Source organism: Cenococcum geophilum (assembly GCF_001692895.1).
Source record: "Cenococcum geophilum 1.58 unplaced genomic scaffold K441scaffold_41, whole genome shotgun sequence".
Classification (NCBI taxonomy): Eukaryota; Fungi; Ascomycota; class Dothideomycetes; order Gloniales; family Gloniaceae; genus Cenococcum; species Cenococcum geophilum.
Window position 1 is genome coordinate 893,748 of NW_027137599.1, and position 27,611 is coordinate 921,358.

At 45.8% G+C, this 27,611-nt stretch overlaps 4 protein-coding genes across 4 annotated transcripts; 3 read left to right on the forward strand and 1 right to left on the reverse strand.

The window, feature by feature from the left end:
* Positions 1–503: 503 nt before the first annotated feature.
* Positions 504–12,245, forward strand: K441DRAFT_576423 (uncharacterized protein; the record flags this gene model as incomplete). The annotated part of the gene is made up of 6 exons (XM_067644200.1): positions 504–561; positions 654–811; positions 869–9,406; positions 9,445–10,855; positions 10,905–11,500; positions 11,556–12,245. 6 exons carry the CDS (start codon positions 504–506, stop codon positions 12,243–12,245), a joined length of 11,451 nt encoding a protein of 3,816 aa, XP_067500615.1.
* A 559-nt stretch (positions 12,246–12,804) lies between these two features.
* Positions 12,805–15,158, forward strand: K441DRAFT_698651 (glutamyl-tRNA synthetase). The gene is made up of 2 exons (XM_067653087.1): positions 12,805–13,246; positions 13,307–15,158. Exons 1-2 carry the CDS (start codon positions 12,846–12,848, stop codon positions 14,832–14,834), a joined length of 1,929 nt encoding a protein of 642 aa, XP_067500616.1. The 5' UTR covers positions 12,805–12,845; the 3' UTR covers positions 14,835–15,158.
* Positions 15,159–17,814: 2,656 nt separating this feature from the next.
* Positions 17,815–18,662, forward strand: K441DRAFT_517771 (uncharacterized protein; the record flags this gene model as incomplete). The annotated part of the gene is made up of 5 exons (XM_067642124.1): positions 17,815–17,895; positions 17,962–18,093; positions 18,144–18,197; positions 18,254–18,548; positions 18,601–18,662. Coding segments are annotated over 5 exons (624 nt in total), but the record flags the coding sequence as incomplete, so codon positions are not given.
* A 2,291-nt stretch (positions 18,663–20,953) lies between these two features.
* K441DRAFT_526424 (uncharacterized protein) lies at positions 20,954–22,063 on the reverse strand (the record flags this gene model as incomplete). The annotated part of the gene is made up of 1 exon (XM_067642162.1): positions 20,954–22,063. A coding segment is annotated over one exon (1,110 nt), but the record flags the coding sequence as incomplete, so codon positions are not given.
* Between the last annotated feature and the right edge of the window lie 5,548 nt (positions 22,064–27,611).

Sequence of the window (27,611 nt, forward strand, 5' to 3'; positions counted from 1 at the left end):
CCCTTCTAGAACAGTGCACGAGCCATGAGCACCATGCGCTAACCCGAGACCTTGCACTAGTACAAATATTCGCCAATGAAAACACATAGCCGCACGATTAATAAATTCTTTTCAAAAATTACAGCATTCAAGGTCAAACGCTCTCCCCGAGCTCAAAAGTTCGCGATGCTTTGCGAGAGTCGCGCATAGCGACGACACCATCACCCTCCACACCCATCCTTCTGGAGTGGACAAGACTCCTCGCATCGAATGAATCTACTTCCCTTACTAATGTTTTTAATCATATAAGGTCTAGGAAACCTTCTCTTTCCTTCTGGAAATATTCATTTCACCTATTCCATTCCAGTCTGGTCTATCGACCCGCAAGCTTCGAAGCCAATGCTCCATTATCCAAACCTCACAACCATACAGAATACTATATCGTACTCTTGCAATAAGCGCGACTGGGAGGGCGCGTTATTAGCCACCTTTCCAGGCAACTCTGAGCTGCTTGACTCCCAAACATGGCTAACGACCGGAATTTCGATGTCCTTGCGACGAAGCTGGAGGACCCAAGCTTAGGTATGGCGATTCTTTAGATGCTTTGTGACATTAACGAGTTCCTTTCTGGTCTATCATCTCCACTATCTGCACTAGCTAATATTCTTTACTAGATGTTAAACAGAAAGGCAACATCGCCGTGGACATACGGGATAATATCGAGAGTTATTGCCAGGGCCCGCAATACAGCGCTTTCCTTACAAGCTTTGTCCCCATATTCCTCAAGATATTAGATGGCGCCCCGGTCTTCTTAAGCAACTCTCCAGAACAAGTAAGACCATCCCCTTCCCCACCAGGCTGTAGAGCCTTGACTGACGATCTTCATTAGCGATTACGGAATTGCGTGTTAGAGATTCTACACCGACTACCGATGGCCCCTACGGAAGGGCCCGAGGCCCATGCAGCGAAAATCGTAGATAAGTTGATGGGGCTGGTGAAAATCGAAAATGAGGATAATGCGGTACTCTGCATGAAAACGATCATGGATTTCCAGCGACACCAGACCAAAGCGCTTGCGGATCGGGTACAGCCTTTCTTGGATCTTATCCAAGAAATGTTTGAGACCATGGAGCAAGCAGTTCAGGACACCTTCGATAACCCGGCGCCGGCGCCAGCACATGGAATTCCTTCCACGCCAAATAATCAGTATTCGCAGTCGCCGCGACCAGGCTCTCCAGCGACAGCATTAACTACGGGGCCTACGGGAGACATTGGTTCAGAGCAGCAGCAGACTCGGCATCTTCTGAAAGGAATGCAGTCTTTCAAGGTTCTTGCCGAGTGCCCTATCATAGTAGTGTCACTGTTCCAAGCCTATAGGAATTGCGTCCACAGGAACGTTAAGCTGTTTGTCCCTCTAATCAAAAACGTTCTCCTACTCCAAGCCAAGCCACAGGAAAGGGCCCATGCCGACGCAAAAGCGCAAGGAAAGATCTTCACAGGAGTAAGCAAGGAAATCCGGAATCGAGCCGCTTTTGGGGATTTCATCACAGCACAGGTTAAGACGATGAGTTTTCTTGCATACCTTCTCCGAGTGTACGCGCAGCAACTAACGGACTTCTTACCAACTCTTCCGGATATTGTGGTGCGGTTATTGAAGGATTGTCCCAGAGAAAAATCCGGTGCTCGAAAGGAACTTCTAGTGGCTATTCGGCACATCATTAACTTCAACTTCCGTAAGATCTTTTTGAAGAAGATTGATGAGCTTCTGGATGAGAGGACACTCATCGGCGATGGACTGACAGTATACGAGACGATGAGACCACTGGCTTACAGCATGCTTGCGGATTTGATTCACCATCTTCGCGACTCGCTATCTAGAGAACAGATCCGACGGACTGTAGAAGTCTATACAAAAAATCTGCACGATACATTTCCTGGTACAAGCTTCCAGACGATGAGCGCTAAGCTACTACTCAATATGGCGGAATGTATAGCGAAGCTTGAGCCTAAGCAAGATGCCCGGTACTTCCTCATCATGATCCTAAACGCCATTGGTGACAAATTTGCCGCGATGAATCGCCAGTACGAAAACGCTAGGAAGCTGTCACGCCAGTATTCCCAGCCATCCATTGACGCTGTTCCGGAGGACCACATGGCAGACAAAGACCAGAGACCTGATTGGGATGAAATTGACATCTTCAATGCTACTCCCATTAAAACGTCAAATCCTCGTGATCGGAATTCGGATCCTATTGCTGACAACAAGTTTCTATTCAAGAACCTGCTTCATGGACTAAAGAACTTGTTTTACCAGCTCAGGGTTTGCAATCCATCTGATATCAAGGAAGAGATTGACGTAGCAAACGCTCCTGCGAATTGGCATGAGGTATCCTTTGGTTACAACGCGGAGGAAGTAGAGGTGCTCATCAAGCTCTTTCGGGAGGGTGCCCAAGTATTTCGCTATTATGACCCGGAGAAGCCATCCTCAGAAACTCAGCAGCTATCACCGGGAGATCTCCTTGCAAATCAGCACATGATGTCCAGCGGGAAAGAAGAGAAGGAGTTGTTGGAAACATTTGCCACAGTGTTTCACCACATTGACCCTGCAACCTTCCACGAAGTCTTCCAGTCTGAGATACCACACCTCTATGACATGATGTTCGAACATCCGGCGCTGCTACATGTACCGCAGTTTCTTCTCGCCAGCGAGGCAACATCACCTAGTTTTGCCGGCATGCTTCTGCAGTTTCTCATGGATCGGATTGAAGAGGTAGGCATAGCCGACGTAAAAAAGTCTTCGATATTACTCCGACTCTTCAAGCTCTCCTTCATGGCCGTCACCCTCTTCTCCGCTCAGAACGAGCAGGTCCTCTTACCGCACGTCAGTAAGATCATCACGAAATCCATCCAGCTATCTACAACGGCCGAGGAGCCTATGAATTATTTCTTACTGTTAAGATCGCTATTCAGGAGCATTGGCGGTGGCCGATTCGAACACTTGTACAAAGAGATCTTACCACTGCTGGAGATGCTTCTAGATGTATTGAACAATCTCCTCGTGGCAGCACGGAAACCCATGGAACGAGACTTGTTTGTGGAGCTTTCGTTAACGGTCCCTGCCCGCCTGAGCAACCTTCTTCCCCATCTTAGCTACCTAATGAGGCCACTTGTGGTCGCTCTTCGTGCCGGCTCGGATCTTGTTGGGCAAGGTCTTCGGACACTAGAGCTTTGCGTCGACAACCTAACTGCGGATTACCTAGATCCAATCATGGCACCAGTTATTGATGAACTCATGGCTGCGTTATGGGAGCATCTCAGGCCTAATCCTTACAGCCACTTCCATGCCCACACCACGATGCGAATCCTCGGGAAGCTTGGTGGACGGAACCGGAAATTCTTGACTGGTCCTCCTGAACTAGACTTTAAACCGTACTCAGACGATGAAGCCAGCATCGACATACGTCTGATTGGATCTACCAAAGACCGTGCATTCCCCGCCGCTACAGGCATCGAACTTGCTATCGCAAAGCTCATGGAAGCACCCAAACTGCCCGCGGCTAAGAAGTCTGATCCTTTTCACAAACAGCAAGCGTTTAGGTTAATTACAGCTCATACTAAGCTGATGATTGGCTTTGATAATCTCCCAGATGACTTTGCGCAACTAGTGCGACTTCAAGCGAACGACTTATACTCTGCCAAACACGACGTTGGCGCAGATTTAATGAACATTTCCGAACGCGAGAAGTCTATGGTCAAGAAGTCTGTTGAGCAGGAGACTCTCAAGAAGCTGCTAAAAGCATGCATCTTTGCTGTATCCATAGCGGAGTTGAAGGCAGAGGCAGAGGTGCTTGTGGCCAACATCTGCAAGCATTTCACTCTTCTAGAGGTCGGAAGGGCCCTTGCCCAGCTAAAACATTTGAAAAAGCCATTCGATGTCAATTCTGGAGAGGGATCGGTCCACTTGGATAGCCAGATAATTGCCGACGCAATTGGCGACTCTTTAGCGTCTGACATCGTTGCTGTTCGTGAAGCTGCTGAAGAGGCAGTCATAACGATTCGCCACTCAGCGAAGGCCATTTTCGGCTCGCAAGAGAAGATCGATAAATTTGCGCTTTTCACGCATCTAGCAAAAACCTTCTGCCATAATTGCCACGCCGACGACTGGTTCGTCAAATCCGGGGGCACTCTAGGAATCGAGATCCTGACGAAGAAGCTCGATCTTGGAAATAGCTGGATGATTGACCGACAGCTGGATTTTGTACGAGCCTTGACATTCGTCATGAAGGATATGCCGTCGGACCTTACCGCAAGGACTAGAGTGCAGGCTCAAGATCTTTTGGAGAATTTGATTCGCAGGTGTAACGGATCCGTCTCTAAAGAAGACATGAAAAACCCTCAAAGTGCTCTTTTCAAGCTATGTGGCCAGTTAGTTGTCGATATATCTCACATGAGCAAGAGCGTGCGACAAGCAACACAGAAGGCTTTCAGTGTCTTAGCTGAGGTTGTCGGCCTTGGAATCCATGAGCTCATCATGCCTGTCAAAGACAGACTAGTTATGCCTATATGGACGAAGCCTCTCCGAGCATTGCCGTTCAGCATCCAGATCGCTTACATTGATGCAATTACGTTCTGCTTGAAGCTAAAACACAGCATCTTGGAGTTCAATGAGCAACTCACTAGATTGCTTATGGAATCTTTGGCGCTCGCCGACGCAGAAGATGAAGGGCTCGCCTCCAAGCCCCAAGAACAGCGAAATGCGGAACATATTGTGAATTTACGGGTTGCTTGTATTCGCCTTCTATCAACTGCACAAACGTTCCCAGAGTTTTGCACCTCGCCGCCAAACCAGAGCTTCCTTCGGATCATTGCTGTGTTTTTCAAAGCCCTCTACTCGAAATCACCCGAGGTAGTTGAGGCTGCTAATGCTGGTCTTCAAGGAGTTCTTACAACGACTAACAAGCTACCGAAAGATGTTCTCCAAAGTGGTCTCCGTCCAATCCTGGTAAACCTGCAAGATCCACGAAAGCTTTCTGTTGAAGGACTTGACGGCCTCGCTCGACTTTTGAAGCTTCTCACAAATTATTTCAAGGTGGAAATTGGTACTCGATTACTTGACCATCTGAAAACAATTGCAGATCCCCTTAGCCTACAGAAAATCTCTTTCACACTTGTAGAGCAAAATCCGAAAATGAAGGTGGTAACAGCCATCTTCAATATCTTTCATCTCTTACCACCGGCAGCCATTACTTTTCTGAAACCTTTGGTTCAAAAAGTCATAGAACTAGAAACAACACTTCGAAGAACCCACTACAGTCCATTCAGAGAGCCTCTTATTCGGTATCTCAACCATTATCCCAAGGAAGCTTGGGAGTTCTTTGCCCCCACCATCAAAGATCATGCACAAGGCCGCTTCTTTGCTCAATTACTCGGTCATCCATCCAGTGGGCCTCTCCGAGAAACTGTCATGAATGACGTTCCCAGTTTTCTGAACTCCTTCATGATGGATGCCAGTGATAAAGAGCGTTGCCAGGCACAAATCAACGCTATCCATATTGCCTCCACCATGTGCCAGTATCCAGCAACGGGTAAGTGGCTAGTCTCACACGAATATTTGCGGAAGGCTCTGTTCGAGGCTGCAAAGTCTCTGGAAACAAAACTCAGACAGAATGTTATTGAGTCAGACCTTCGTCTTGCCGTCGAACAAGCCAGCGAACAAATTATGGACGTCTTCACAATCTATCTTACACATGAGCCTAATAACCTAGATTTCTTCTTCGATGTCATCGATGCTGTTACTGCAGAAGAGCTGAAGGCATCACCTCAACTTTTTAACTACATTTACCAGGAAATGATATCAAGCCAATCGACCGATTACTGGAAATCGCTCGTCACACGGTGCATTGACCTTTACACCGCGCGTAACACCTCGCAAAAGACAAAGACCTTCATCTTTCGATATATCGTTAATCCAATCTTCGCAATGGACGTGATGCGTAACTGGGATCGCTTGTTCGGCCTAGCACGAGGCACCAAGCTCATGGACAAGAGCATGACTGAGGCCATCCACAACCGTCTATGGAGGCCCCAAGCCCTGAGTGATACCTCTGAAGAAACAGCTCAGCTAGGTGTTGATCACTCGCGGATGGAACTCTTGCAGTTGACCACCCTCCTCATCAAGTATCATCACAACCTCATCCAAGAAGCACGAAAGGATGTAATCAAGTTTGCCTGGAATTACATCAAGCTCGAAGACATCATTAATAAATACGCGGCTTACGTACTCATCGCGTTTTTCATTGCAGTTTACGATACTCCTTCGAAGATTGCAACTCAAGTGTACTCGGCGTTACTTAAAGCTCACCAGAATGAAGGCCGTTCTTTGGTTATGCAAGCCCTTGAGCTTTTAGCACCAGTCCTCAAAAAGCGTATGGGTGGAGCGGAGGCTAAGATGCCGCCGTGGGCGCGTATTCCTCGGAAGATTCTTTCGGAAGAGAGCTCCAATCTGCAACAGTTGATGAGTATCTTTAACTTCCTTGTCCGCCACCCCGATCTTTTCTATGAGGCAAGGGAACCACTCTCTTCAATTATCATTACCTCTCTTTCAAAGATTGCTCAGCCTCCAAACCCGTCGAACGAGTCGAAAAAGATGGCTTTGAATTTAATCAGCCTCCTACGACAGTGGGAAGAGCGGACGGCTAAAGAAACATCTGCTTCTCCTGAAAGAATGTCGCAATCGCCACAGGTCGCCAAGCGGAGAGCAGATGGGACGATAGTTCCACCTGGTCAGTTACCAAAAGGGTTTGTTGCGAACCCCGCAATTCGGATGGTGCTAATCAAATACCTTATCCAATTCATTGCATATTTACCAGAGCGCTATCCAGTAGCAACGGCAAAGGTAAAGGATAATAACCTGACAACGAATCCATCGCCAGCTCAATCTACAGAAATCTGCAAGAAAGCTGTACAGTTACTCCATGATCTTCTTTCGCCGCGTCTTTGGAGTGATTTGGATTTGGATAGCGTGCTATTCAAGAAAATTGAAGAAATTCTCCTGGCCGAAATCAAGCCGGAAGAAAAGCCAGAGGCGTCCAATACCAGGATGATCAATACTTTACAAATTGTCAAAGTCATCGTCAACGTCAGACCAGACGAATGGATTTTAGAGCGCATGTCTCAACTCCAGAAAATTCTAGAGAAACTAATCCGTTTTGAGAATGCGGAAGTCCAGAGCTGTCTACACGCTTCTGATGAGAACGAAGATGGCTCGCCAAATTTACAACCGTTACTCAAGAGGATCTTGGATGTCATGCCTGAGCCAGTTACCGATGAGGAGGGATCAACCGAAGACACTCCTTCCTCAGAGTTTGTCAATTTCTTAGGAGCTGCAGCTACGGAAGCGCTTTCGAATGGCTCCTATATCTCTGCTATCAACATCCTGTGGACCCTTTGCCAACGTCCTGATGAAATAGATCAACATATACCACAGATTATGAAGGCTTTCCAGACCAAGATGGCGAAGGATCACCTCGCAGCTTATAGCGGCATGCCTGGACAACCGGGAATGATTCCTGGGATGCGCCCCGATGTACCTAACAGTCCACCTGATGCACATGAAGTTGAAATCCAAACTGGACTGATTCTTAAAGTCATCGATATACTAGCGGCGCGGATGAACGAACTTGGAGATAATCGTCGGCCGTATCTCAGTGTCTTAGCCTCTCTGGTAGAAAGATCACAGAGCAATGCAGTATGTATGAAAGTTCTTGATCTGGTCGAGGATTGGATCTTGCATTCTACTGAGCCAGTACCTACCTTGAAGGAAAAGACTGCAGTTCTCACGAAAATGCTTCTATTTGAGAATCGGCCGGATACGTCACTTCTAACTCGGTTCCTTGACTTGGTCATCCGGATCTACGAGGACCCGAAGATTACTCGATCGGAGCTAACAGTGCGTATGGAACACGCGTTTCTGATTGGGACAAGGGCACAGGACGTGGAGATGCGCAATCGATTCATGACCATTTTCGATAAAAGCCTTAGTAGAACTGCCAGCAGCCGTCTTAGCTACGTCCTTGCGTCGCAGAACTGGGATACACTATCCGACAGCTACTGGTTAAGCCAAGTCATTCATCTTCTTTTCGGCTCTATCGAGATGAATGCTCCCGCTCAATTACATCCGGAAGATTTCAAGGTTATGCAAGCATCGGTCATATTCGGCACCTACGCCAAGGACTCACGGATTTCTGATGTAATGGTTGACGATGAGCTTGACTCATTCATCAACAACCACAAGCGATTCTGCAACCAGTTGGGCGATGTCAAGATTCGGGATATCTTCGAGCCGCTTGGTCACCTTCAACATACAGACAGTAACCTTGCTCATGACATTTGGGTCGCCTTCTTCCCATTATGTTGGTCTGCGCTCAACAAAGATGACCAGAATGATCTTGAACGAGGCATGGTATCTCTTCTCACAAAAGATTTCCATACTCGCCAAATCGATAAGCGGCCCAACTGCGTTGCAACGATGCTAGAGGCTATCGTACGAGCAAGGCCTCGAGTCAAGTTCCCTCCGCATATCATGAAGTATCTGGCTAGAACCTACAACGCTTGGTACACTGCGGCGTGCTACATGGAGGAGATTGCAATCAAACCGATTATTGATACTGCGACTGTTAGAGAGAGTAATCTTGATGCGCTCATTGAGATCTATGCTGGCTTGCAAGAAGATGATCTTTTCTACGGCACTTGGCGAAGACGATGTCAGTATGTTGAGACTAATGCGGCACTATCCTACGAACAAAGTGGCATCTGGGACAAAGCTCAACAAATGTACGAGGGTGCACAGATTAAGGCCCGGACTGGGGCTCTGCCATTCTCACAAGGGGAATACATGCTCTGGGAAGATCATTGGGTATTCTGCGCACAGAAGTTGCAGCAGTGGGAGGTTCTGAGCGATTTCGCAAAGCATGAAAATTTTAATGACCTCTATCTCGAAGCAACATGGAGGAATTTTGAGGCGTGGAACAACAACGACACACGCGAGCAGTTGGATTCGATTATCAGAGCAGTCAGTGATGCTCCAACTCCACGACGTGCATTTTTTCAGGCTTTCATGTCTTTACTCAAACTCCATGGAAAGACCGAATCGCCTCAAGATTTCAGTCGCATTTGCGACGAAGCCATCCAATTGTCCATCCGAAAATGGCACCAGCTACCGAAACGTATTACTAATGCTCACATTCCCATTCTGCAGAACTTTCAACAGCTGGTAGAATTGCATGACGCGAGTGTCATCTGCGGCAGTCTTGCACAGACTACACAGGCCAACCTGGACGTGAAATCACAAGAACTGAAATTGTTATTGAGCACTTGGCGCGATCGTCTGCCAAACTTCTGGGACGACATCAACGCATGGCAAGATCTTGTCACCTGGCGACAACACATCTTCCCTAACCGCAATAGCCTAAATCATGGCAAGATCTTGTCACCTGGCGACAACACATCTTCCAACTCATTAATGGCGTATATCTCCATCTTCTGCCACCGCAGCAGGGCAACGCGAGTGGGAATTCCTTCGCATATAGAGGTTATCACGAGACAGCCTGGATTATTAACCGCTTCGCACACGTCGCTCGCAAGCACAACCTTCCAGATGTCTGCATCGCTCAGCTCAGTCGTATATACACTCTCCCGAATATCGAGATCCAAGAAGCGTTCCTAAAGTTACGAGAACAAGCCAAGTGCCACTACCAGAATCGTACCGAACTAAACAGCGGTCTTGATGTCATTAACAACACCAACCTCAATTACTTTGGTGCGCAACAGAAGGCCGAGTTTTATACTCTCAAAGGAATGTTCCTCGCCAAGTTGGGACAGAAGAACGACGCAAATGACGCCTTTGGAAGCGCGTTGTACTTCGACATTAAGCTACCTAAGGCATGGGCGGAGTGGGGTCGCTACAACGATATGCTCTTTAAAGAAGATCCTACTAATCTTGAGAAAGCCGCAGCTGCCATCAGTTGCTATCTGGAAGCGGCTAGTCAATTCAAGAATGCAAAGTCAAGGAAACTGCTCGGTCGCATCCTTTGGCTTCTTAGCCTCGACAATTCAGAACATATCTTGGCGAAGACTTTTGAACAGTTCAAGGCAGATACACCCGCATGGTACTGGATTACTTATATACCGCAGTTGTTGAGTAGCTTATCAAGACCAGAAGCTCCAATTGCTCGACAGATCCTTGGAAAGCTGGCCAAGACATATCCACAGGCACTCTACTGTCATCTAAGGACTACACGTGAGGATATGGTTCAGATCAAGAAGCAGACCGAAGCCAAGGAAGCTAAGGAGAAACTTGCTCGCGCCAAGCAAGGTCAAGGGTCACCTCAAGTGAAGCAAGGCTCTCCAGATGCTAGACTTGGGTCGGCGTCTAGTGGCACGAGGCCAGGAACTGCAAATGGCGATTCCAAGCCCGCAGCTGCAAATGGCGCGACGAATGTGCCAAACGGTACACCTAAAGTCGAAGCGACGGAACAAACCACTCCCAACGGCACGGCTGCTGCTCCCCCAGCTGCTCCAAAGAGACCTTGGGATCATGTCGAGGAAATTTCTGCTATTCTCAAAACTGCATTTCCTCTACTTGCTTTGTCTATGGAAACAATGCTTGACCAGATCCAGAAGAACTTCAAGTGTCCGCCAGATGAGGATGCTTACCGTCTTATCGTTGCTCTACTAAATGATGGCCTGTCCTACGTTGGCCGCCAACCGGGATACTACGCACAAGAAGTTAGGTTACCTCCCTCAACTGAAGCGAATATCACACGTTTTGCCGAGTCTGTTCTACCGCCTCATATTAGAAAAGCCTTCGAAATGGACTGTAGGTAGACGGGATCTCCTCATTTTTCTTCACCGCTAATATTTAGTAGTCGTCAATAAAAAACCTACTATGTTTGAATATATCCAAAAACTGCGCATTTGGAGAAATCGCTTTGAAGAACGATTGGAATCGAGAAATCAACGTGCAACACTTGAGTCGTTTACCCACCAGCTAAGTGAATTTAGATTCCTCAAATTTGATGAGGTAGAAATTCCCGGGCAATATCTTCAGCACCGGGACAAGAATCAAGACTTCACTAGAATCGAGCGCTTCTTGCCTGACGTTGACCTCGTACGCGGCATCGGCATCTGTCATCGCCGGCTCAAGATCAGAGGTCATGATGGCAGCGTGCATTCATTTGCGATCCAATATCCCGCTGCTAGGAACTCGAGACGTGAAGAAAGAATCTTACAGCTTTTCAGAATTTTCAACGGCATCTTGTCTAAACGAAAAGAAAGCCGACGACGGAATCTGCAGTTCCACCTCCCCTTAATAGTTCCAATCACTCCTAGTGTTCGCATGGTTCAGGATGACTCATCCTACATCAATATGCAAGGCATTTTCGAAGACTATTGCAGGCGAAATGGCGTGAACAAGGATGAACCAGTGTTGTTTAGCATTGAAAAACTACGGGCTCTTGCACCAGTACAAGATGTTCTCACTCCCCCATTTCTACCACGTGTTGCTGACCCCAATCCAGAAAAATATTGAGCATGCCAACAGTATTCGCCTCGAAACATTCGCCGCTATTCAAGAAAAATATGTCCCGCCATCGGTCGTCCTCGATTACTTCCGCGCTACCTATCCTTCCTTTTCCGATTTCTGGACCTTCCGACGCACTTTCTCGTATCAGCTAGCCGCCCTCACTTTCATGACGTATATTTTGCACATGAACACGCGCTATCCCCACAAAATATCCATCTCGCGTGCAACCGGTCGGGTTTGGGGTTCTGAGCTTATCCCCGCAATGGCAGTTGGCAAGCCAATTCTGCACAACCCTGAACCAGTACCCTTCCGGCTAACACCGAACCTCCAAACGCTTATGGGTCCCTTAGCTACTGAAGGCATCTTTGCATCAGCCGTCATGGCCATCGCCCGCTGCCTCACCGAGCCCGAAGGCGAACTCGAAATGCAGCTCTCCATCTTCATGCGCGACGAGATGACGCACTGGTTTACACAGCAGCATAGGCCTGTTTCGGAAGGGGCGATAGCGCTACGTGAGGCAGTGCAACAGAACTCAGACGCTGTAGTGAAGCGTGCGACAAGCTTAGGGAGCTTGCCGTCTGTTCACAACCTTCCCGCAAATCAAACGGTTGTGGATCTGGTGGCTATCGCTGTTAATCCGGTGAAGCTTTGCCAAACAGATCCGCTTTGGATGGCTTATTTGTAGAAGCCCATACAAGTTAAGAGTTTTTTTTTTCAAAGTATGGTTACATAGGAATAGGGAGCCCAGGCTCTTATGAGTTTCAATTGTGTTTTATAATTTTGTATCTAGGAGGAGATGAAGGAGTTCCAGGTGAGCTGGTAGGTTGCTGTCTAACTAAGCAGCACCAGTTCTTCCTACTTTGTAGCCATTTGACGGCTTATACTTTTTCAGCGAGGAGTTCAAATGGGAATATCAGGACAAGGGTGTGGTTACGTCTGTGGGATGGCTTTTGGTGTACGGATTTTGAAGGAAACTTTTGGGAATTTTCTTTCTTTTATATGTATGTTTGTAGCATCTTTGAATTGTATTGAGGTAGTAAAGGCCACATATTAAGCAATTCCAGAAGTCCCCGGCTTCCCGACTCCTGACTCAAGAAAAGATGCCTGAGTAACAAATGCTGACTCATCTAATTTTTTCGGCATGATCTATCTCAAGCACCCCGCCATCCCCCCACCATCTATCCAGTCGTAACCTAGCTAAAAGTGAGAGTTTTCCTCACATATCACACATAAATACACACAATAGTCCTGCCCCCTATCCTAAACGCTTCGGATATCCTTCATCATGGACGCCCATATCAAAGAGTGGCAGGACCGTGTATCCTCCATGACAGCTCTCAATCTGAAAGCCATTGAGGGCCCCCTCGCCGAGCTTGACGCGCACCTTACCCTCCGATCACACATTGTGGGGTACAGCTTGACCGATGCTGACACGACAGTATGGCGGACTTTACGAGAGAATCGGGTAGCGCATGCCTACATCAAGCAGGGCCTCATGGCCAACTTGTCAAGATGGTTCAAATACATCGAGGAAGCGTATCCGGCATCAGCTGTGCTTCCTACACGACCAGCAAAGGTTGCAAAAGCTGGAGGAGAGAAGGAGGAGATGGGAGATGGGGCAAACTACGATATTGGACTCCAGGACGTCCAAGGTGGCGTTGTCACACGATTCCCACCAGAGCCATCGTGAGATTTTCCCTACTCCTGCCTTATTACAGTGCACCTTAGATACTAACTATATTACAGAGGCTACCTACATATTGGCCATGCCAAGGCCGCCCTTCTAAATGACTACTTCGCGCACAAAAAATACAAAGGCACACTACTCCTCCGTTTCGATGATACAAATCCTCTCAAGGAGAAGCAAGAGTTCCAGGATTCCATAGTTGAGGATCTTGCACTTATGGGAATTAAGGCGGACAAAGTATCACACACTAGTGATTATTTCCAGGAGCTATATGAGTACTGTGTACAGATGCTGAAAGAGGGCACCGCATACGCCGATGATACACTGCAAGAGAAAATGCGAGATGAGCGAATGAACGGCATAGCGAGCGAGCGACGTGATTCTAGTGTCGAAGAAAATCTTGCCCGCTTCGAGGAGATGAAGAAGGGCACCAATGAGGGGATCCGCTGGTGCATTCGTGCGAAGATTTCGGTAGACAACCCCAACAAGGCAATGCGCGATCCTGTCATCTACCGTTACAGTCCAGAGGAACACCACCGTACCGGCTCAACATGGAAGATCTATCCAACGTACGATTTCTGCTGTCCTATCATTGACTCCCTCGAAGGTGTCACACACGCCCTTCGCACTACTGAGTACAAGGACCGCGATGCACAGTACCAGTGGATGTTGAAAGCCCTGCGCCTACGTCATGTTCACAACTGGGACTTTGCGCGCATGAACTTTGTCAGGACCCTGCTTTCTAAGCGGAAGCTTACTCGTATCGTCGACACGGGCGTCGTCTGGGGCTGGGACGATCCTCGAATGCCCACCGTGCGTGGTATTCGGAGACGAGGCATGACCATTCCAGCACTGCAAGAGTTTATTCTCAAGCAGGGGCCCTCAAAGAATATTGTGAACCTGGACTGGACAACCTTCTGGGCAACTAACAAGAAACATATTGACCCTATCGCGGCTCGATTCACCGCCATCGCTTCCGACGCTAAGGTGCCGGTCACTGTTACCGGAGCTAGGGCAGCACCTTACACTGAAGAGAAGGATAAACACGCGAAAAATAAGACACTTGGGACCAAGAAGGTGGTATACAGCTCTTCGATCCTCCTCGAGCAAGGCGACGCCGCCTCTTTTGCCCAAGACGAGGAGATTACTCTCATGAACTGGGGCAATGCCATCGTGCGTAGCGTCTCTAACTCCATTAATCCTCTGTCCTCTCCTGCCGGCCTTAAAACCGTCACAGGCGTCGAACTTGAGCTACACCTTCAAGGTGACGTTAAAAAGACTTCGAAGAAAGTCACATGGCTCTCAACCGATCAGAACCTGACCCCGGTTGATTTGGTCGACTTTGATTTCCTGATTACTAAGGATAAGCTCGAGGGCGATGATAAGCTGGAGGATTTCCTAACCCCACAGACTGAGTTCCGCACTCACGCGCTCGCGGATTGTAATGTAGCGGAGCTGAAAGAGGATGATATCATTCAATTTGATCGCAAGGGATACTTCAGGGTTGACAAGCCATTCGAGCGTGGGGAGCCCGTGGTCTGTTTCCAGATCCCGACGGGGAAGAGCAAGGGCGTGGTACCAAACTGACGCCAGAGGTTATGGTTTGAGTACAGGCGGATGGGTGGCTTCGGTTGTGCTTGGAGGAGCTTTAGGGATATGGATTTTGGGACCGGCATAGTTTCGGAAATGGTAGAGATGGAAGTTTGAGCTAAAAGTGATTTGTCTATGGAAATAGAGACGATATGTAACATGATAGAGGGGCAATCGACGCTAACGTTATTGTGCTAGATATTAGTGTTTTGCGCTCTGTTCCCTCTAGCTCTAGGTAACTTTCGCCACTAAAGTTTACGCTAAATCGGGAACTTTTTAAGTCTATTCATATTTTTCAGTCCCCCTTCCCTCTCTGTTTTCTACTTCTACTCCACTCAAGCCCTCAAACCCAACGATGGACACTTGGTGGTTTCAGGGAGTCCCATCCCTACCAGAGTACACCAAAGCAATATTCAACTTCTTCGACCTACCGTTGGATATACAATTATGTGTTATTGCTTTCCTGGATATATACTCCTTAAATACCTTCCTCCAAGCTTCTACTCAGGCCAAAGCTGTTTACATCCGTAACCCTAACGTGATCCTCAAAGGGCTTCTCCGACAATGGCCACGTCAGCTGAGCCAGCTCATCCAGGCGAATTTATCTATTATCCAAAAGCAGGCTGATCCAACCTCGAGTCTCTCGGAGATTTATGAACGCTATGTTGATGCCGAGACCACTGCGCGAATCGTCGTCGACATCACCTGCCCTCTATATACACTTCAGCTTCTTTTACGGCTCGTCCGTGAAACTGGGCGGCGCTCGCGGGAGCTTATTAGCCGTAGTCTCGGACTAATCTGTGGGGTCGAAGGCCAGAGTTTCCATGTTTCCATGATAGCCTCTCAACTGTCTGATACGGAATGTCATCGCATCTACCGAGCATTTCTTCGCTTGAAACTCTTCAGCCTGCTTTTCTTCACCATGAAGCGAGAGTTTCCAGATAATGCGTCTTACGAATCATCCAGCGTCACACGTGCTTTCTTTTCCCGCCTTTGCTCTTGGGAGATTGAGGAACTCAATAGCGCGTGGTCAATTCTAAGCAAGATAACCATGACTAGCAATCCTGACCGTAGGGCCTTCTCATCTGCGTTTCATAACCACGTGGAAGCCTTGACACCTGGGAAGGATTATTTCCAGTCGGAAAACTGCCCGTTGGGCTCGTCGCTATTTTGCAACAATGCTCATTGCTGCATTGGAAACGTGATGCGTCCATTTCTGCCGCATGGGTGGTCGCACTTCATTGAGTGGGGCCTACCCATGTGGGATCAGGCCACGCTCCAAAAATGTAGATTTTTGCCGTTACCTGAGGATTTGAATAGATCAACTGCCTAGGAGAAAGACGTTCTTATTGACAAGCTCCATTCACCGTGCAGGGGGTTGTACTCCAACCAGGAAAGCTTGCAGTCTGCTTCTAATACTGAAGATCTTCCCGATGCCTTTCGTCATTCTTGAAAGGGTTATATTTTGGCTATCTACATTTGTTTTCGTGTCAATTTCGCAATCACAAGCCCGAGGGTCGATGCTAAACAGCCTAAAATCACGGTTAGCTTTCAAGAAACTCCAGAAAGCACTAGACGATGCCTCTGTAGGCGGGGTTACACCCTTGACGAACCAATGGTGAGGGTGTTCAAGACACGAAAGAGGCTTTCAGTGACTGATAATCGATGCGGCGTCTGATTTGGTCAGGAATAGAATGGTATGAGAAGGCTGGACGGTAGAAAGGGGAGTTTCCCACGAGAGTTATTGGAAATGACCAATTTCATGCCTGTACATCACAGCTTCTAAAATTTGCTTTGTTTCTACCTTTTTTTTTCGTTTTAACCTTTGTATAATGTTTTATTCTCCATGTACCGAGTTCCAGGGATCATTTAGTCCGCTTTCACATTTGATAATTGTGAGTGCTTAAGATCAAATAGATAAGGAGGTAGTCAAGCTACCGCTAGCATTAAGTAGCGGGATTTAAATAATAAGAATGGAAATTTCTGATCGGCCTGCGTGTGCAGATGTACTACGATCTTGCGAGACCAATCTTCTCGACTGATGCCAAGCTTGATTTGATAAGTCAAATTTCCGAATTTTCTCCAATCTACTTTTCAAATCCTGATCCTTAACCCCAAATGCCAAGGCTAGATTTCTTTACTAGCGTTTGCATGCCATTGAATTGAAACGCTTTCTCTATCAATACAAAGAAAGTAGCTGGTGCATAAAGCCATGGATTTGATCATGTATGTTTTATAAGGTAACGTGGCTATTGATTCGAGCTATGAGCTGTGAGGACAGTAGCGTAGAAAACGTCACAGCCCACGATTGGTTATGCAGCTTGCATACGTGGAGAAACGCTGTTTGCTGGAGGGTGCATATCGAAACTCGCGTCGATCTCGAATAGATTAATGATTTTTAAAGCTTAGAAATATGTTACAGGAAACATGTGAGGATTATGGCAGGCCTGAAGATGAAATTATCTAAGTACTTGAGGCAAAGGGATTCCAAATTCGGGCTTACCGAAAGCGGCATTAGGAGCGCACACAAGCATTTCTCTTACGTTCAAGCTGCACATAATAGTGATTTTGAAACACTTATATTATAAGAAACTCCCCGCACCATGAGCTTTTAACTATAACTTTCTCCCAAAAAAAAAATCTCAGAATTTTTTTTGGAAGTAGAACTGTTGAGTATTACTGCCATTCATCTCATGCGTTATCATGTAAGCGGGCAGCTCGACGAATTCGGAGCATCCAGTGAAAAAACGTAAAATTCTGTAATCATGCATGTGGCACAGACTTGCAGCAAGGTCTGCCACATCAGCACACAGTTCTGCGGATCTGGCTCAAGTTCAGTTTTCGAGAAACACCACCTTCTATGATCATTTGCTTTTCTTGGAGAACAAATTTGCTGCTGCATCGACAAAGTGAAGTTTTAGGCTATAAGTGACACTCTGTTGAGAAGAGGCTTCTGCACTGTTGCAGATGGCTTGCGATGGAAGCAAACGCAGAGATGTTCCGGACTCGTCTTATTGACCTCCGGGCCATTGAAACAAAGAGAACGGATTTGATGGAGGTGAGTAAAGGGTTTCTACTATCTCTGTCCGTAAATACGCGATACACTAAACGTCGGCTTTGGCAGGAGCTTCTGCATCGATTGGAAAAGGCTGAAGCTAAGTTACAGCAAACAGAGTTGGATCTGCAGAATGAACGAGACGCGAGAAGACGACTCCAGCAGGATGTGTTTGAAATGAAGGAGAGGGAGAGTACATCGGTGATAATAAACTTCACTAAGTTTGTAAAGATTCCGCTAACCAGTAGTAGGGACGACGACCATTTGCGGTGGTGTTAATCGATGCAGACGCAGATGGTTATATCGTAAGTAACCGCCGCATACATGTGAGGGGTTGCCATTAACATCTAGAGTTGCCAAGTTTCAAGATAGATTCATCACCAAAGCAATGAAAGGCGGGGAGCATGCGGCCGACGAGTTATTGGCCAGAGCACGGGAGTATCTGCGAGGCATCATGAATGACTCGGAAAAGCTGGATATCCTGGTGAAAGCATTCGCTAACCTGGAGGGTCTTGCGCTTGCGCTTGTAAGAGATGGCAGACTGAAAGACGCGGGCCAGTTGAGAGCCTTTGTTACAGGCTTTAGCAGTCGCTTGGCCTTTTTCGACTTTGTAGATGTTGGAGTGGGCAAAGAGCGTGCCGATCATAAGATACGCGGTAAGAGTTCTTGAGTTGGCTTTGTGTGACACGCCAGCTGACTGCCTTCCAGAGTGTATGAAGTTTTATGTTGATAGTTCGCAGTGCAAGCACATAGTGCTTGGCTGCTGCCACGACTCCGGTTACGCTCCTTTCTTAGGGCAGTTTGTCGCAGATAATTCGGCTTCCGAGAGGATTACTCTGCTTGAGGGAAGCCCATTCCCACCCCCGATAAAGGCACTGGGGTTTAAGAGAATCACACGGTTCCAAACGGTGTTCACTTGCCAGGGGAGGCATTCCCCACCAAGCGGAACCTCGAGTTCGCCACCATCATCGCCGTCGACACCAACCCGCTTTTATGTGAACAACGCTGTCCAGTGGGATAGACTAGGGCCAGTGGTGACGAACAGCGCTAGCTTGCGTTACGATCGACCATTGCTTGTTGACAAAGCGCTAGTCGAAAGATTGAAAAAGGCCAATTTGTGCCACTGGCTTTTCTTGCGTGGAGAGTGTGTGGGTTGCGCTCGCAACCATGTTCACCATCTGCTGACGGATGCGGAGTTTGACGCCTTGTGGTCTCTGGCTCGCCAGGGCCGTTGCTTTAAGGACCGGAAGGGTGGTAACTGTTCTGATCCAAAGTGCATTTATGGCCATATTCTCGGCATGGCTACGATTTGAATGTTTTCCGTTGACTGGATGGTTGGCGCGTTGAGTGGGATTTGGGTTCGGAGGGTGGGTTTGGTTACTTCGTAGTGCTTGGAATTTTGCAGCAGTTTATCACCGCTTCCGCTGTTGTTCTGCTGCCAAATACTACCGAGTGGCGCCTGAATGACATTTCGTATTAGCGTTCGGTAGTTCTAAGGTTTTTCTTTTATACTAGCCGCTTTTGATATTGAAAGAACATGAGCTTATAAGGCCGTAAAGACTGAAAGTATTTTGCTGAAATATAAAAAAAAGGCGTACTTGTGTTCGTGCGTTGTCCCGAAACAAGAAGTAGATTTAGTAAAACTGATACGTGAACTTTATAGCTGATTTGAGCTAGATCTTGAAGTGTGGAAATAGATAACTCCTGAGTATCCGAGACGGTGATTCAGAGAATCGATCGGAGGTGGTGATTCTCGAGAAGCATAACAGTCGAAAGCTAGCTCATGGTAACTAGAATCTAGAACTTGGAGGCGGCACCCCAGCCGAGGGTATACGCAGTCTTACTTGGAGCTCCGGTATCTTGTAGTTCGTATAGCAGACCTCTGATGGCAGATATCGGAGATTGAAGAAACGGAACCGAAGTAGAGGATCCCTCAGCGAGAGGACGGTTCATTGAAAAGGCCATTGGAGGGTTATTGGAAGGTCATTGGAAGGCCATTGGAAGGCCATTGAAAGGTCATTTGAAGGTCATTTGAAGGTCATTTGAAGGTCATTTGAGGGTCATTGGAAGGTCGGAAGGTGGGCTCTTCGTTCTTGAAAATCAGGAAATGTGAAGGGTCATGTGTGAGTGACGAAAGACTGGAAAATGAGAGAGAGTTTCGCCGCCCAGATGCCGAGACCCCCATTTCTTAGCTCCAGGTCACCAGGGAAGGACAAGTAAAGCGATGACCATCCGATACCATTTCATGGGCTTTGGATTATGTTCGTGAGGCAGATTTAGAGCAAAGGTTCTATACTCTACGATAATGATATTTGCGTTTCCTAAAATATTTTAGCTAGACCTACTTACTAGGGAAAATAAGAGAAGAGATGATTTCAACTCCCTAGATATGAATGGATCAAGGCGCACATAGTTGAAAATTAGATACACTAGAATCAGCCATGGCGACTTTCAAGAAGGTGTCAGGCTATGTATTCCCGCATCTGAAAATTGGTTCGACTCGGCATTCAGAAGCCGACGATCTCCCCACCCATTAAAACCACTGCAACCAGTCTACGACCGTCAGATCGGACTTCACCTAGTAGAAGCTCGATGAAAATGCAGTGCTATCTGGACCCAGGAGTTTACCCTTCAACCTCGCTTCTCTGCATTGCTCTTTCCGTCCTCGTTTCAATTGTTACTCCACCGCAACGGTTTGGGCTGAGAGTTTTGGCCAATTGTATTCACTATATTAAGGATTCCGCTCTTTCAATATTTACGTCGTTGGGGAGGATTTGCGAAGACAGGATATATATGCAAGGTCCACTGCAGTCGTGAAAGCTGGATGCCTTCTTTATATTGCTTGCTCTTGCTGTTGAACGCCCAATTGGCTCAAAAAGACCGGGTCCTTCTGGCGAAGCCAAATAGGACATATTTTATAGGTTGACACTTGCCCAGGTTTGGTTTAAGTTGGTGATTGTGACAAGTCTAGATCGTTCCTGACACTCCGATCCTGATGAACTTCGTCGTCCTGTTCGCCTTCAACGTTTGCTTGCATATCGCCATCCTCATTGTCAACTATCTCCTCATCAGACACCTCCTCGAATGCCTTTGCTCGATCGCAGCACTCGTGATAAGCCGGCGGAGCTGCACCAAATCCAACCACCTGCTCGAAAGCTGCTTGTCTGATCTGCTGCAACGCTTGTCTCGCATCCTCAAGCGTTCTTGCCGTACCTCTTACCTCTTCCCGTGCGGCTCTCTCCTTCTGCTTTGCTGCGTTGACCAACGTATCCAACGCCTCCTCCGCTTCAGAAAGCTTCTGCTCAGCTTCCGCACTGCGCTCTAGCATGGCCTGTTTGGAGGAAACCAACCCACGCTCTATCGAGGCGGCTTTGATTCGGCTCTGTAGGAGGGTTTTCGCTTCAACAGAATTGAAGTCAAGAGGCTGCAGACCCTCCATTGCTTGGTCCGCATGGACTAATGTGAGAGTTGCATAGTGGTCTGCTTCCTTGAGAAACGAGAATGCGCCGCTGAGAGCCAGGACTAATCCATGCTTGGCCTCTTCCTGGGCTCTCCGGTTCCGACTTTGGGCCTGCTTCAGCGCGGACGAGGCTCGATTCAGATGCTGTACTGCACGCTTCTTTGAAGCGACTGCTGTTTTGACCACTTCGTGTTCTCGCAGGGCATTGTAGTAGTTCTGCTCCCGATCATCCTCAGTCTGAAAACCCGGCGTAGGTCCGGCGAAAATAGACTCGTAGAGAGCGTCGATTTGTTTGTGGGTCTCATCGTGCGTCTTTGCGGCTGCTTCGAGCCTGCTTCGTTCTTTGACCGCTTCGTGGACTTTATCCTGTAAGAGATTTTTCCGCTCTTCAGCCTTGTGCTGCGCTTCAAGTGCCCCGTTATATTCCCGCTCTTCCTTCATGGCTTTGGCGTCAAACTTTGCCTTCATGTTGGTCAAACGATAAGTAAACCGCTTTGTAACCGAGTCCCTGTATTTCTTGTGTTGCTTGAACTTCAAGGCCACTCTCTCCATAATTTCTTGCAGGGCCTGGTCCTGCTTTGAAACTTCATTTTGGAGGATGGTGATGTGAGTGCTGATGTGTCCCAAAGCAGCTGGTGCTTCGCTTGTGGATTCGAGTGTTACCAGAAGTTCGAAGTTTCGTGATGCGGCGGATGCAATCTTGGCTTTGACGGACGAGACTGTACTACATGCTGTCTCATGAAGACATGTATGAACGTCCTCCGGTAGATTGTCTCGCTGAAGATGTGAGCTGTGCTCTAGGGACTCAAAAGCCGGAGGTGGATGGACTAAAGTCATCTATGTTTCAGTGGGTAACTAAGCGCTCGATTGTATCAATGTTGTTTGCGAAATATTCGAGGTTAATGTTTGGAAGATATCAAATAGAAATTTGAATCTAAATTTTGGAAAAGAAAAATAAAAGCGAGAAATAGAGTCGTGAGACCGCGACTTCACACGTATATCATCTTCCCGTGCACGGGTCTGCACAGACTCGTCTGACTTCAGGGCGCTTCCAAATCGGGCTGGATGATTCCACATCATCTCAGCCTGTCAGCGCTAGCAAAGCAAGGATGGTATGATTACCCAGTCAACATCTTCAATAATCATAGAGACGGACATAAAATTCGAAGGGAGCCAAATGAACCTTCGGTTTCTTATGTACGCAAAGAAAACAAATCAAAGTCTGCTATTTGCACACACTGTGTACCGTGCATTAACACATATACGAGAAGTTAGGCGGTGTTTGAGTATGCGAATTGTAAGGACAATTCTTTATAATTATATAATCTGCAATGGTTAAACTGCGTTTCGCGGGTTATTATTTATGACGTCATTCGAATTTTCAAGAGAAGGTATTTGTGGTTTTTCTTCAACCAGCCATAACGTTACCTCAGCGAGCTCAGACGCGATTTTTTAGCTAGCATCGGAATAACCTACGCCGTCTTCCGAATTGCAAAATCACGTCTGAGAGGCTTTGGCGAGATTTATTAAAAACGTAAGCAAAATCCGCAAAACGGATATTACGGATATTTAATTTATTTATTTATATAACGCGTTATTATTACCAAAAGTTTATACATTATTTTTAAGACTTAGGGCTTCTAAATGGTATAAATTTTATAATACGGCTATTACTTAGTCTTAATATTAATTTTATTAAAGTTAAAAAACGCATTATTAAAAGCGTAAGCACGTATTATATCTTATTAAATAGTCTGCTAATATTAATAAAACTATACAGATATATAAATATCTACTACTTAAAGCTATTACAACACCTAGTAGGTGCTATAGTTGGGTCCTTCCTTAAAAATATCCTCCCTTAGCCTAGAGTGCATCTACTACTACTAGGCGTTATATCCGCATAAAAAACCCACTATAGCTCTAAAGAAAACCACTAAACGTAGGGGTTAGAAGCCTATAGTTAAATAGGAACGTTAGTAGGTCTTATAGAGCTTATAGGAGCTAGATAATTATATACGGGAGAATTTTATATCCCTAGTAGAGAGGCAGTTATAGAACGCGTAAAATAAGCTTTTAGCCTTACGGGAGGTAAGCAAAGACGAATAGTTAAGTGCGGTAGATAGAGCTATTAAGCTTCTATATCCATATAGCGGACAACCTAGTTAAATTAAGGTATTAAGACGGGTAATATATAGATAGAGGGACTTATTCCTAGCGGCGAAGATATTATAGGGTAAGAGTATAATAATATAGGCGATTCTATTACTAATTTAAGCTTCCGTTGCTATTATTATATTACCTCTAAACGTAATTAGAGAGGAGTAGCTATTAAAGATATAGGCCATCCTAGAAGCAAATCCCATATTTATATATACGGAGGTAATAAAAGTATATGCGGATATTCTAAAATATATTAAGGCGGGTCGGTTTACGTATATTCTAGTATTACTAGAGTTACTATTAAGTAAACGGTTCCACTATATCCTTACTTAGCCCACTTTTCGCTTACATGTTTCTTTAGTTATTTTATTACATAGGAAACTACATTAGGAAATGGAGGCTTCCTTTACAGGCAAGGCGCCCTCGCTTATTAACCCCGGCCAAGCCAAGACTGTCCCTCAACCTTAACCATAAAAGGCCATTTCTCTTACTACTTTTCCTCTTATCCTCCATCTTTCCTTTCTCCCAATACTACGCCTCCTCCTCTTCTTACTGCTAGTCCCTAGCACGGTCGCATTAAGGCATTTCTGCCGTCCCCTTAGCGCTAATGCGTATACAAGTCCAGCCCGCTTATTACTCTATTTCCCTATATCTTAAACTAATAATTAATACAGTTAACTACGGCCCTTCCAATAAGCGAGTCTCTATTCTACAATAATATATAAATAGTCTTAGCCTCCTCTCCTAATTCCCGCCTCTAGAGCTAATGGCTTTAATTTTTATTAAGCTCTTTTAGCGCCGCCTTTATCCGCTAAGCGCGTCCATATCCTTATAATTCTATTCTCTTTCTTATATACACCCTCTCTCCTTTCGCCTTCTAGATAACGCTGGTCCGCAACCATCCTATAGGAAGAGGGTTAGGGGAATTCCGCAGTTACTAGCCGCGTTAGCACTATTGTCTTATTTAACTCTACCGCATATCTCCTTCTAAGGTAGGAAGGGACAGGCGTGCTATATTACCTCCCTTAAGGGCTTAAGCGAGCTTACATCGCACTCGTTTTAGCTAACCTACGCGCTGTTTTCTCACCTAGGATATGCTATTGGTTAGACGGCCCGCTTTAGCGTTTACTAATAGCTAAAGCCACCTACATTATAACTAGTATCCCTACTAGGCTACCTAGTAAAAAAGCAGCTGGACGTTACTAATTTAAGTAACCACCCTATATGGGGCTGTGTTAGGCATTATTTAAATGGACATTATATAGAGCGTCGCCTAGGTGGCCATGTATGCCTACCTAGCAGTATAGTTACGTTGTCACAAATATTTTAGAGACGCCGTTTAATCTACTAGTTTAGGGCTAAGGAGCTGTTAGCTCTATCTAACTACTTAGCGGCAGAGCGGTAAAGAATTAATAATCTAGGCTCTTAAGCTATAGGGCTATATAGGAACCACCTAGATCAAAATTAAAAGGTTATAGCTTTAGGGCGCATAATAGATTAGCGGTATAGCGGTATAACTATAAAGGAATCTCTAACACCAGCTAGCCACGTTAGGAGGGCGAGCATCCTTATATAGTTTTTTACCTAATATATTTATAGATATATATACGTTTACTAAGCGAGCGGCAGGCGTATCCGTCACTAGGTGGTTAGCATTAGAGAGCCCCGCTTACCACTAATAAGGATACTACCTCCTTTTATTATAGATAGCTTATAACGTACACGTATAAGCAGGGCTTTACCTACTAATATAAGCGGTGTAGAAGATTAACTAGATCGGTATTGTCGGGAAGTGAATAAATATATTAGCGCTACCCTTTACTAAGAAACTAGGGTAAAGAATTTACGCCATTAACCTCCTAATAAGGGGCTAGATGCGACGGCTGTATTAGAGCTAAACACGCTAGCTTAGACGGGCGGATATAGTTTAACCGCAATTTACTAAGGCTGTTAATTAGGCGCCGGAATTTAAGCCCTTGTAAACCTTACCCTATAAACGGCAATTGACCCTAGTCTATGCCGGAGGCGCACGTATTAAATGCTTTAATTCAATAAGAAACCTAAATAAGGGGTAAGGGGCAATAGACGAGTACTAGTAGCAAAGGGAGAACTAACATACACTTAAAAAGACCATTAATCCCCCCTTAAAGCTTTTAAAAGCTATAAAGCAATGGCAACTCTAATAACAACAATATTAGCACTATCTTAATCTTCATTTCATATCCCTTACGAAATTTCGCTTAATAAGAACAATTTCTACACTAGTCCCCCTAGAAGATTAATAGCTTCATCTTAGTACCATAAAATTACAGCCCCTAAGAAAAGCGTAAGTAGTAAACCTAAAAGGAGAAATAGGGGAGTACCTCTTTTCCCCCTAAAAAGTTAAGAAGCATTAGAAGCTTAGGCACTTAATAGCATATTATTCCACCTAGGGCCTTAATTTAGAGATTCCGTCTAATAAAGCGCCTATAGACCCTATATATAATTATAAGAAAGCTTATAATAAGTATTATAAGAATAACAAGGATAACGAGGATAATAAGGAAGATTTCTATAGGGATAGAAATGACAGTCAAGTCTCTAGGGGAAGTACTTAAGGTAATTATCCCACCACTCTCCCTCTTTCCCCAGCAGTTCCAAATATATAGTTTTAACGACTAGCAGCAAATCTAATAGTTATTAAAGATAATATAGCCGATCTAGACTCGGAAGCTAAGGGCGATAAAGCTAGTAACGCTAACGATAAAGCCGGCGAAGTTAACAAAGCTAGTAAAGCTAATAACCGACTAATGCTCCGTAAATTGGGTATGTGCCTCCCTTTAACTTACAATAGCCTTATCTAACAATTAGTAGATAACGGGAATAATGGCAGTAATAAGGATAATAAAGATAAGGAGCTGCCTTCGTTAGAAGCGCTATAAGAGGAGGTATACGCACCTACGTACAATCGTACTACACCCTTAACGCTAGACGGTAATAAAATGGATAATTTAGCTAAGGGGCGTTACATTGGAACTGCTCCACAGTTTAGGCAGGAGCTTAGGATATTAGTAGCTGCTGGTTAAGAGTCTTTAGGAGCTAAAAAGTCAAAGAAGCGGAGGTCCGATTAGCTTAATTAACCAGACAGCATTAATTATGTCTCTAATACTTCCGTTAGTAAGAGCGGCGAGAGCGGCAAGAGCGTACGACCTAGAAAGTAACGAAGGTTACCTACTTCCTAGAGGACCACGCCTTCTGGCTCTCCTACCCTTAGCCTTAATAACGGTGACGGTATTAAGGAGCGAGCGGCCTCTACTACGCGGCCCACTAGCCCCTCCCCCCGGCACTATATATCTCCTTATAATACTAAACCACTAGAATATAGGGCTAATAACAGTTATAATTATATTCTGGATAATCTTATAAACGGCTTAACTAAAGAAAGTAATAATAAGGATGGTAATAACATTACGGACAAAGATAAGGCCAAGAACTATAGCGACGGAAGTAATAACAGTAATAATACGGATAATAACGACTTTAGGGACAGTAACAGCAGCAGTAGCAATAAGGATAACGAGGCTCGCGGGTATACGGGGCAATAAGGATTACTAACCCCCATTAATAGTTAATTAAAGACAAAGTGTGCTGCGAAGTATTATCTCTAGCAGTCTTAGCATTCCCACTTAGTTTTATCTACGCACGCGTTTAAACGGAACACTGCGCTTACTAGCAATTATTGTAAGTAGGTTACACCCCCTATATATAATCGCCTGCGTACCTAAAACCCGCTGCTAAACTTAGCCTTTAGCTCTAACTCTAATAAAGCAATACTAGGAGCTACCTTAAATAATTTAGAAGAATTATTAATCTAAGCAGTTTTTAGGCACTAGGAAGATAGGTTATATACACTAAACATACTTCCTTAATAACTCTACTTGCTAGTTAACCTAGTTAAGCAATTTTAAAAGCTAAAGCCCTAAGAACCAAAGCCTTAAAAGCTAAAGTCTAGAATAAAATTTATAGAAGAGGAAGACGTACTGCTTATTAATTTAAAGGAGGAATAGAATTTTTTATAGGAATAGATTAAAGACCGCTTTCTAAAGAGAAGTCTTAG